The sequence below is a fragment of the Harpia harpyja genome, chromosome 8 (genome assembly GCF_026419915.1).
Source record: "Harpia harpyja isolate bHarHar1 chromosome 8, bHarHar1 primary haplotype, whole genome shotgun sequence".
NCBI lineage: Eukaryota > Metazoa > Chordata > Aves > Accipitriformes > Accipitridae > Harpia > Harpia harpyja.
Genome location: NC_068947.1, coordinates 18,339,934 through 18,351,502, shown reverse-complemented (window position 1 = coordinate 18,351,502; position 11,569 = coordinate 18,339,934). Strand labels below are relative to the sequence as shown.

Below are 11,569 nucleotides of genomic sequence, written 5' to 3'. Positions count from 1 at the left end.
TTTACTGAGAGGGTTGTCAAACATTGGAATGGGCTGCCCAGGGAAGTGGTTGAGTCACCATCCCTGGAGATATTAAAAAAGCGAGTGGACAGGGTACTTCAGAACATGGTTTAGGGGGCATGGTTAATGGTTGGACTTGATTATCTTGAAGGTCTTTTCCAACCGAAATGATTCTATGATTCTATGATTCTATAAGTGAAGCATCCTGGACTTCAATTTCCCTGTTGTTTAAAATTGAGATCTTCCCTAGTTTACTGTTATAAACTAATTTAGAGAACCTTTTAAAATGTGCTGTTTAAATCCATAGTGTTGGGAGTTTTAACACCATAGCCCCAATAATAAATAGATGATAAAATGGCTACAGTCAAATCATTCATCCTGATGCTTCAAATTCAGTGTTCTATATACAGAATGCTATAATATGCTCACATTTTAAAAATATGCTATCTTCCATATAATAGTAGTTTCAGGTGACCAATCATTGTGTAAAGCACGGAACTGATATTTAAATGCAAATCAGGGGCCTTTTGGTTTGTGCAGTTTTGGTATCTTAGTACATGATTCACAGCTTTCAGAAGCAGCACACTCCCTGGAAAAGTAGTGTGCATAGTAAGTGAAGTACAGGTGATTCCACCTTCTTTTGTAAAGTGTGTATAATAATACAGATTAACTAGAAACACTGACATTTAAAAAACAAGTATACAATGGATACAAAACATAAAATGATTATGAACTCCATTTGCAAATGCACATACTATTTAAACTGAGTACAACTGAAGTGTCAGTCTGGAAACGTGGTGTCAGAGCCATCTGGAAAAACTATCCCTGGGCTATTCAGACATCATTTCTGTCCAAGACCCTTGCTGTCATGGCTATTGAAGATTTTGCATGTCTAAAGATTTTACATAGAGAGCCTTTTTTAAGCTTTACTGTAGTGGCATGTAATGAAGGCACTCATATCATCTAAATATCATCTGTCCATACAAAGCAGAAGAGGATCTTACCATTTGGGGGAAGCCCTGGCTCCATGGAAACTGAAGCAGAATATGTTTAGTGACTTCACTGGAGCCAGGATTTTCTGTATCTTCAAACAAATACTTTCACAGTAATTGGACCTGGAGCTGGAGATCAATATCAACTGCTGATGGTATTGAGCTGTAGAATGTTATTTGCAATAATGGTTGTGATCAGAGACAAATCTCTCTCCCTCCCCTTCCAAAGGAGACATATAGGGAGGAACCCTCAATCTTTCCAGAAACACATCAAGAGAAGAGAAAATGGTCAGCGTGGTCAGAGGCGCAGTCCTGCTTTTCACTAACTCTTGGAGCCAGAGCCCATAGTCTGCTCTGAAACCACACTGCAGTTAAGAAGACGGCCTCACCAGTTACCTAACTAATGGTGTAGCTGTCTGATAACCCTCCTGGGTCATTGCTGGGGGAAAGGCAGTGTGGGTAGAATATTTTTGCAGTTTAGTCATTTCAAAGTATGAAAAAGGTCTTTTGAGGCCACAAGGGCAACCGCTGGCTTCCTGAGATTTGCACTGATTAGATCAATCCTGGGCTAGGGCCAGAAGGTGAGAGAGTGAGGAAGGATGAAAATTTGGCTTCAGACCTTCACGTCTCTGTCTGTCCTGCAACCTCTCCATATCTCAGCTGAGCCAAGAGAATCTAGCAATGTGCCTGTGCAGGAGATCTGAGTTAGAGAAACCTTTTCCATTCGGAATTGAAAAATATAAAATATACCTTCAAAATACATTTTGAAATATAAAAGGAGGAGAACCCCCTTTTCAAGCACAGAACAATAAATATCAAGATTCTGTATAATCATTCCATAACTGTTCTCCACTTTTCTCCATTTGTTCTAATGACTGTGATAGCAGTCAATCAAAGAAGTCATGTAGGCAGTACATGTGCGTGACACAGCTACAGAAAATAAAAGTTTAAGCTGAAGAAATTAATCTCTCTTGTGATACTTCAAGATTTATCTATTAATTGCTTGCCTGTGGTTTCAAAACTGACAAAAGCTATCCAAAATCACAAGAGGAAATCCTCTGAGTTCAGTCATATCTCTGATTTAGTCAGCTTCAGCTATCACTGCCATCACCAGCTCATCTATAAATACATCTGCTTTCACAGTGTACACATTCTGAAAATTTGCCGTTGCCTCCTCAGAAGTGCAGGGCTATCATCTGCTATTAGACAAGCCCGGCTTGACCAAAGCCAACATGAACCAAGCCTAACACACCAAGCCCATCCCTTATTGTTAGCTTTGATAGTTGCTGCTATCATTTGATAGTTCGCTTGTAGCCAGTCCAAGTTGGCAGTGTCAGCCCAAGCTGATTGGAGCTGCAGACATTTTTGCTGACTGGAGTCATGCTATCTTTGCCAGTTTGCTGGAATAGACACAGACACTGATTGGGTCATGCTGAAAACATTCCTGTCCTATGAAGCAAGTCTGTTTGTATTTTAGGTTTGCCAGGACTAATGAATTAAAAATCTTGGGCTCGCCACAGTTTGCTGCTTAATAATGCCTGTGACAGAAGGATTTTTTCCTCCCTGAAGCATGACAGCATCATAATACCTCGTCACTGGCAAGGAGAGGAAGGAAAAGCGGAATTGTGGAGAAAAGCGGAAAAGGGTGATCTTTTGGGACAGCAAAGCCTATGGGAAGTGCAGGTAGCAGCATGTTGCCCTGACAGCTGTCTCAGCTTCTCAGACCTTGTCAGTTTGTTGCTATGCAGCAGGTGCAGCCTTTTCTTTTATTGAAGCTTTACTCCATAAACGCAACGACAAGCCAAGGCAGTGGCTGGCCCTGGATTATACAAGTGCAGACACTCCGCTAAGTGAGGTAAGGCAACAGGTGTGAAAACTGAACTAAATTGATAGAACTGTAACAGCACTTAATCTGAGTTCTGCTGCAGATTTTTTATGGAGAAACAGCAGCCAGTTCTATAGGCAATTGTTGTGAAGAAGAGAGCTGCTCATTAAAGCTCATTAAATTCCAGGTTGCCCACTCACCCTCATCTCTGTCTACAGAGATATTGTTCTTCATGCACGGAGAAAGCAGGTGGGGAATTGGGGGCAGTCAGTCTGTGTGTTTCCTGTATCGCCTTGTTTGCACACAGGCTGCTTCCATCCCTCTCTGTTCTCTTTGATTGCTTTTTGTGATGAAGATCTTGAGGATTCTGCACAAAAAGGAGTGCAGGGATAAATGCAATATAAAAAAAATGGATAGCAGGGTAATTGCTGCGTATAAAGATGAGATTTCTTTTAATGGATTGGAATAAAATGAAAACACTCTTGTGGTATGATAGAATTCACCGTTGCTTATTGAAGGGGTATTGATTTTTGCCCTCACATAGTAGGTGGATAATAGAGGTGATTTAAAGACATCGCAGACCACAGAGTATGTGACTGGGATAAAACAACAGATTTACTCCTAGCAATATTGTTATGGCAACTTTAAAACCTCTAGCAGAATGCATCATTTTAATTTCTTAGGCTATGATACAAAATGTTAAGTATACTCTTATGTGGAAGACCACTTGAGATAGTAAGCAGATGTCAGGGGAATGTGTACCAACATCACAGAATGATGAACAGCCTTGTTTCAAGGATGTGCTTATCACTTAAAATCTCTTTTTTTTTTTTTTTTTGCTTTACCTTGTATTGGGAGGTATGGAAAGGAAATATGATAAAGGATTTTGGATTAGTAGGTCTGTTATTTTTTCAAAAACAATGAGATGTCTCAGATGTTTCTTATAAAGTGAGGGTCTGGGGGAAAAAAAGAGATCAATAATGCTCAGACAGTAAAAATTATTTAGGTGAATCAATGCACTTCAAAATAGAATGTTTCACTTGACTCCAAGGATCTTTTCCTGAGTCCAAAAACATACACCATGGCAATTTAGGTGACTTTTCTGCATCTCTGCCCAATAGATATCAGTTCAATTTTTGTGTGTCTTGATTATCAGTAATGGGGAATAAAGAACGATCCCTGATATCCTTCATGTATTAGTAGAAAGAGACACTCTGAGCTCCAAATAAGATTTATTCAAAGTAATAATTTTAGATTATTTGTTGTTATTTTAAGAAAAGATTTTGCATTTCAAGTAACAATTTTTTGTGTAGCATTGCTACAGAGTAACCATATCACTCTGCTAGCTAAATATTAAGCCAGACAAAGCAAATAAAAAAGAAATGCTGAAATTAGTGGGCCAGATACAAATTTGGTTCTCTTCCACTGATTGCAAGGCAGTGATGCCAGGGAAGTGTTTGATTCACTTGTGCATCACCATGGAAGATTATAATTCTGAAATATTGTTCTGTTCTATTGACTTTCTGAGACTGCCATATAATTAAGTGTAAATTAGAATGAGTTGTTGGGATTTCTGTGCAATACAATAGCTACTTTACTGAAAAACTGCAAGAGTATTGGCTTAGGAAATTGGCTTATGTTTTCACTAGCTAAATGCTGTGTTGTCTACTGACATGTGGTACAACTTTTAGTAAATTCGTTGTATTTTCCTGAAGAATTTGGTTTCTAATTGACTGAGGAGTTTTTATGGTAATTTAAAAGCTACTCTCATAATTGTACACATAGTTGGTATGGATACAATGCACTCTGGATAGCACAGGCTTCAGTCCTAAAATAATTTCTTTATGGGCAGATCTTTTGCATGCATGAAGTCCCACTGACTTCATGTTCTCCACACATGGAGCCAAACAGAAGTTTAATATCTGTGAATTTTAGCAGCTTTGTGCTTGATATACAAGGAGATTAAGTTTGCGTTCATCTATTTAATAGAGTTTAACCAAAACTATTCATTCAAAAGGTTAAATATACATAGTAGAGCTCTGAGTACAACTTTTGAGTGTTCAGAGATGCATTAATTATACCATTACAGATCAGTAGTAGCTAATTCTTTTGTTACTCAACAATTCTTTAGTGTCCTACTTGAAATGAACTAGCAGTTTTCTTAACAGACAGGGTTTCATCTCACTGAAACCACTTTTTGGAATTGGTGGTCTCAGAAGAAAGACCGAGGACTGAGTAAGGTCCCAATCCGGGAGTCAAACCCATGCAGACAGACCCCTACACGTGCACAGAGTACCACTGAAGAATCACCACCAAGGTTTGGAGACCTAGTAACTTTCTGACCATTAAGTGTGTGACTATCAGGAACAGTTTGACTGGGGGAGTATGGGTGGAAGGTAGGAGGATGGGTGCCTCCTCATTGACACCATGTGGAGTGGTGTGCACGTTTCCAATCACATGGCAGGCTTGGGGTCATGTTACTCTCAACTCCCCACCCCTTCTTCCTTCTTCACCTTCAGAACCAGGCAGCATTGCCACGAGTCAAGGCTTGCTGAAGGGGCAATGGCGGGGAGCAAGCAGGTGAGGAGAGGGGAAGCTTCCTTTGCCACTGTTCTTTCTAATATGTAAATAGCAAAAGAAAGGCAGTCTCTGCACTGAATTTCACTTAAATCCTTTTTAAATGGAAAAGTGAAATGGCGCTCCTTTGACTTTGATTCTAAACGTTGCTTAGCTAGAATGAGAAAGGTAGCTGTGAATGCATGAAAGGCATTAAAACTCATTTGTTGATTGGTGTCACATGCTCTGTAATAAATATATTGTTTGTATTATTGCAGCTGGAACAAACAAGTAAAAGCATTGACTCAAGTGCCCACATGATCACCACCGCCAGGGTACCTGCTGATAAGCCAGTACGAATTGCCTTCAGCCTGAGTGACTCCCCAGGTACAGTTTAATTTATGGAGTAAACCACAATGAAATAATTGCTTTTAAATTTCACATGTTCTTACCAGTGTTTACAATATCAAATGAAGTGCAGTGTTATGGGTGGATTTTTTTCCTGAGTGATAGCATGTGATCAGTTTTTCTGTCTGATAACTTTTAATGTTTCCATTAACAATTTCATTAGACTAAAACCACTAGACTGACAGTTTAGATCTTAGCTTTCTTTTAGTGGTTTGTGGAATATACTTAGGACTATAATTAACTATCATCAAATTTATCTGCATATGCAGTATGTCTGATTTTAGCGAATTTTAAAACAAGAAAAGTAAAATGATATTTTGTATTGAGGATGAGAGTAGAACAAGAAGAGACTTTCCTTTCAGCAGGAAGGTTGGAAAGTGCCACACGTGCCCAGCTTGGTGAAAGATTTCAGGAAACGGATGCCCCACATAGCATCTGAGAAACCAGCAGAAATCTCATTGATGTTTATTCTGTTGGCTAGTGCTGATAGAGCATTAATTTCCCCAAACATACCCTGTACATACATGGACCGTTTGGCCTTTGGAATAGATGAATATTATTAGTTTGCACCTTAGATATTAAGGTCTAGAGAGCTGTTGCCAAATGGTAGAAGTCAGAATGAAATGAAGTAAATCGGAAGCTGGGAAGCATCCCCAAAAAAGCTGGCTGTGCTGTTGCTAAAGGTGAGTGCCTGGAGTCAGGGTTGAGATGTGTTTATGGCATGAAATATAAGGATCTCTGATAAGGATAACTGAAACCCACTGCTGATGAGTGCTTTATGGGATAGTATGCATTGTAGGATAATGTGTGAGGCTGCTTCCTGAGCTTTGTGTGAATAGACTCTCAGCTTGAATACAATTTTCTCATTTTAAAAATATTTTAGAATATGCATTACCTTTCCTAGCTAATTGTCGTGTAATATTAATTGGCAGCTACAAGCCTGAAATAGAATCTCATTCCCTAAGCAAGGGAATTTAAAAACAAACATCTTCATACATTATTGCACACAATTTTCAGCTCATAAAGTTGATTGACACAGAAAGATGGGGACAAGGAATATAAAGAAGCACATGTGGCTATCTAAGTGCCCTTCTTCATAAATTAAAATAATCTGGTAATTACATTTTTATTACAGAAAGTAATAAGGAATCATTCTCATCTCTCAAGATATAGTAACATGGTAAATTTCTTACAGGAATTATGGCAAAGATAGGTCTTGAAGAGAGATATAAAAGAAAGGGGAGTGCTCTTACAAATTATGGAAAAAGAATGCTTATGTGAGACACTGAAAACAAGTCAGGGAAAGCTGAGACCATTGGAAAATCAAGGAGGGTAGAGTGGTTTGTGACAAGAGATGGCAGTAGGAGATGACAAGGTTGTGAATAGCTTGGAAGAAGAGGACATGAAAGGCAGGAAGCCTAGCTTCCTTAACATTGCATCATATTTTATTTTTTACTTTTCTATCCTGCTAATAATTCCAGCCTCTCTCTTAACATTTAGAGAAATAAACTCAATTACAGAAAGTTAATCTTTTTCTGCTACATTTTGTTAAACTTTTCCATAATTTTGAGTCCTTTAATGTATATATACAAGTGTTCCTGCAGTATGCAATCCAGAATCTCTGTGAGTACTGGAAAACTAAATAGCAACCAGTAAAGTGAGTGCCATGTTCTCTGCATCACATCCCCTTGAGGGCTACCAGGAGGTCTAAACCAGCACACCATTTTACCATGTCACAAGAATTCCACTCTTGCTCTTAGTGATAAGCCTGAACATGGTTATTATATTTGATATATTTAAAGAAAGCAAAGGAAATAAACTTTCATCAGGTTTGAAAATTTCCAGCAAACCACAGTTGAATCAAGAGAATACAAATAAGTATTTAGAACTTTTTCTTTTAAGATGAGCTGCAGAAACATTTAACAGGTAGACCTTTAGGTATTCCATACTTGGCTTTTTTTCCCCCCCCCCTCCTTATTTTTTTATATTTCTTTAATCTTTTTTTCTCCTTGACAAGGATATTTGTTTTCAGTTCAAACAGGAGTTACCTGCTGTAAGTGTGATAGTAGAGCATCAGGTGAGGCTTGTGTACTGCTGGGGTATATATACAAAAAGTTCTTCACCAGGGCTAAGTGGTGAGGGAATCTGTCTGATTTAAGCTTTTCCTTAAATTTTACCTCACTTGAAAGGCACAGTGACAGATTTCACCAAGAAAGGCTGCATTCTCCTTCCGGGGGCTGGACAACTGCTTACTGGGAGGAACTGACAGCATAAGTAGATATAAAAAGGGGAAACGGAATGTTTCTTCTGGGTGGTGATTATCTCACTGGCTAGGATTGTAACCAAGCACTGGGTGTGAGGAGCAGTGAAAGGAGAAACTGCTCTCAACTCCTGAGAAGAGATTACTCTGTGGTAACTGACCTACAAGACCGGAGCTGGCTTATCCTGAGTGTACAAGAAATAATTTAATTGTTATAGTATTTGTCAGTCAACATCTGATGACTGAAATCCTGGCCTGCTTTGTGCAGTATTTTTAACGCGAAAGTAGGCTAACCAGTTCCTTAAAAGTCTCAGGAGCAGCCCATCAGCGGGTGCAATATAAGAAGACAGTTTTATTGTGTATCTCTTATTCCTGTATATATAGATATCTATGTTTGTCTCTTTTTCTCAAGTTCACTAAGCTGGCATCAAACACAGGTTTTCCAGGGTGTGTCTGCACACCGTATTGCACCAGTTTGACTTAAAGTACCGGTTTAAATTAATGAATTTGAAACATATTATTTCAGCCTATCTTATATCACTTGGAAACTAATGCAAGTTGAACTGAATATGGTGTTCCAAAATTTAAATAAGTGTTCCCAAATAGAAAGTTTGTTGTAGTTTATCAACATAAATTTAATTAAACCAATGAAATTTGATATATCCTAATTTGTATCACTCTTATTTACTGAACATATTAAGATACAATGATTATAACAGGAGCTTTATTAAATTTAGGCAAGTGGATTTGTTCTGTGTAATAGTTCTAAAGGAAGGTTTATAGGTAAACATGTCTTCATCTTCCGTCCTAGAATAAAAGCTTGAATCTAGCTGAAAAGTTCTGCTAGTGACATGTGATGATAAATGACTGGGTTTGAAATAAGTAATTTCTTTTGTTTGAAATTAGTCTACCTCTGATAGCACTCTCCGGAAAAATCGCTGATAACAAAGGCAAAACATACATCTTCTAATGAAACTGACAGACAGTGGAACAGTGTAATAGTTTTGCAAACATAGCAAATGACTTATTTTACTCCTCTTTATGCCTTTGTTCTCCTAGTGACCATGAAGAATTTTTTGCTTTTTTAGTTGATCATGCAAGACTGTTTTGCAATGGTTGCTTCTTCAGTAGCAACCTTCAAATCCCTACTCCATCCTTATTTTAGTTGTAATGGCAACAGAGGCTTTCCAGCATGTATTGGTTGAAAACCAGTGGGAATTGCTAAAATATATGGCTAAAATTTACAAAGCTGGTTTTCTAAAAGTACACCCAACCTACAAGTAAGTGGCTTGATCTTTTGGAAATTAGACAGGAACTTAGGTGAGATACCGTCCAAGGGATAGTGGCTGTGTGTTCATCAGAGGAAGCTTTAGGCTTAGGTGAAGGTATATGGAATGGGAGGGTTTTGCTCTTATCTCTTCTGTTATGGGCTATTTCTATTATTGGGAGGTCCACAACTCTTATTATCGAGCAAGCCTTCATAGCCTATTCTTGGGTCAGGCAGTGACCATTCCCCACTATTTTATGAGTGAGGTAACTGCGAGGTTGTGTAAGGTCATGTCAGGCAGGGCTGTGAATAGAAGCCTGGGAGCTTCACGCAGCAGTGCCAAGTCGCAGTCACTTAGCCACACAGCCTTCCAGGACAAATTCGATGAGTCTATGAATGTCTGTCAGTAATCAGGGCTGGATCTGCTGGATCTCACTGCCCTCCTAGGGCCAAGACTGGACCCCGATGCACAGTTTGCCAGTGTTGTCCCACTGTGAGTTGCAGTGCTTGCAGTTGAGTTTGAGCACTTTTCCTGTGTAAGGGCTGATCCACTTACAGGATAACAGCCTACTTATGTTACCAATTTAATTCTTTAGGAGGAAGAGTTCTGAATACACTTGCCCACGCATGTAGGAGAAAAAAATAGTACCTGATTGTATAATTAAAGACTGGATCATAACTCAGTCACTCAAGGAAGCAGAGCTGTGATTGGCATTTCCTAAATTTCGAGTGCTTGATTTAGCAACCTTAATGTGCTTTCAACACATTTACATTTTTATGTTCTATTTCTGTCTACCTTTGTGAAGATCCTAGAGAAACTGTAATTTGTGAGTTTATACTGCAAGTAAATCAGATGTTGTTCTTGAAGTATTTATTCATTAACTATTGCCCATAGCCCACAGTTCAGCTGAATGGAGCAGTCATATAGGAAGAGACTGGGGTATTATACTTCATTGTACCAGACATTCTGTCAGTCAGACAGCGAAGTGTGAGGGATTTTGCTCATTTGTCTACATGATGGAGGTCTGGGTTATTGGAATCTCCAGAAGGCCAGAACATGATTAAATAAGTGAATTTTTCCAGAAAGCATGATTCATTCTCAAATGTTCAACATTAGCATGTACCAGGGGACTGAATGCATCAGGACATCACTGATAATTAGTAAGCCTTTTGTATGAAGACAACCAGTCTTAATACAGTTCAGCCTTCTAAATCAGATGGCTTGTGTGGATCTCTGTACCACACATCAGAAGCCCATCTCACGTTTGTATTAATAGGTGCTGTCAGCAGATAGACAAGAGCTCACCTGGACAGCGAAGGCTGAGCAGCTTAGCCTTGCTGTCCTTACACAAAGCTGCCTATTGCACCATTTCAGCATGAAGGTGCATTGGCTGGGCAGCATGCTTAGGGAGCTTGTTCTTTTGTTATGCTGTTAGTTTTGCTGTAGGAATGGTCAGAGAGCTGGCTCTGACATAGAGGGTACTTTGTCTTAGCTCAAGTGATGGAAAGCAAAAGGAGGAAGTGATTTCCCTGGAGACCCTCCATCAGATTCTCTCTGTTATAATCACAGTTTTCAGCAGCAAGCAAAGCGTATGTATGAACCTGATGAAACAACCGTGAAAGTCAAACTATTCCATACACGTGAACCAAGTCTTTGGTTAAAAAAACATCAGCTGTATGTGCGGAGACTTCATCTTGTAATCAGGGTACAGGTCTTTACCTTTAGTGCACTTTTAATTATAGACTTTCAAAATTAGTTTCAGGATCTATGGGAAATCAGGAAGTGCTACTTATTTAGAAATCATGCAACAGATACTTTAACTTAGGTGGCTGTGACAAAGTCCCTGATCGGGCTCCTTCACATCACAAGTTAGTGCTGTTGAGTTTGCTGGGGGGGCCATGACATTCACGTGTATGTTTTTCCTCCTTTCTTGTTTTCTTTTGACCAGAATCTTGACTCATTTTCAGGTACAGCGAGTTGCAGTGTCTGAATTTTTAAATTTTTATTTTTAAACAAAATGTGTTTTCAACAACCAGCTTGAATTATAAGTCCTTTTTCTTTATGAGTGACAGGGAAGGGAGCAGTAAAATAGTGACCACAGGAGTGAGATGCTGTTTGTATCTGGTGAAGAATCAGCCTAGTAATTTTCAGGGTTTTGTGGCACTGAAAAGCCACTAACTATTATAAAGGTGGTCTTTGATTATATCCGTGATTCCCTATAACAATCTAGACATTCATTAAATATTGAAAATAAATTGAG

General features: G+C 38.9%; 1 protein-coding gene across 3 annotated transcripts in view; it reads left to right on the top strand.

The window, feature by feature from the left end:
• Positions 1-2,443: 2,443 nt before the first annotated feature.
• Positions 2,444-11,569, top strand: part of MAP3K7CL (MAP3K7 C-terminal like) — a 31,996-nt gene continuing 22,870 nt past the window's right edge. The window contains exons 1-3 of one of the 3 annotated variants that reach the window (XM_052794929.1): positions 2,445-2,847; positions 4,986-5,134; positions 5,652-5,760. In XM_052794929.1, the coding sequence (XP_052650889.1) occupies positions 5,691-5,760 (70 nt within the window). In that variant the 5' untranslated portion in view covers positions 2,445-2,847; positions 4,986-5,134; positions 5,652-5,690. Of the gene's footprint in view, positions 2,848-4,985; positions 5,135-5,341; positions 5,398-5,651; positions 5,761-11,569 lie in introns of those variants that run through there. The other 2 variants (XM_052794930.1, XM_052794928.1) reach the window with 2 other exon arrangements.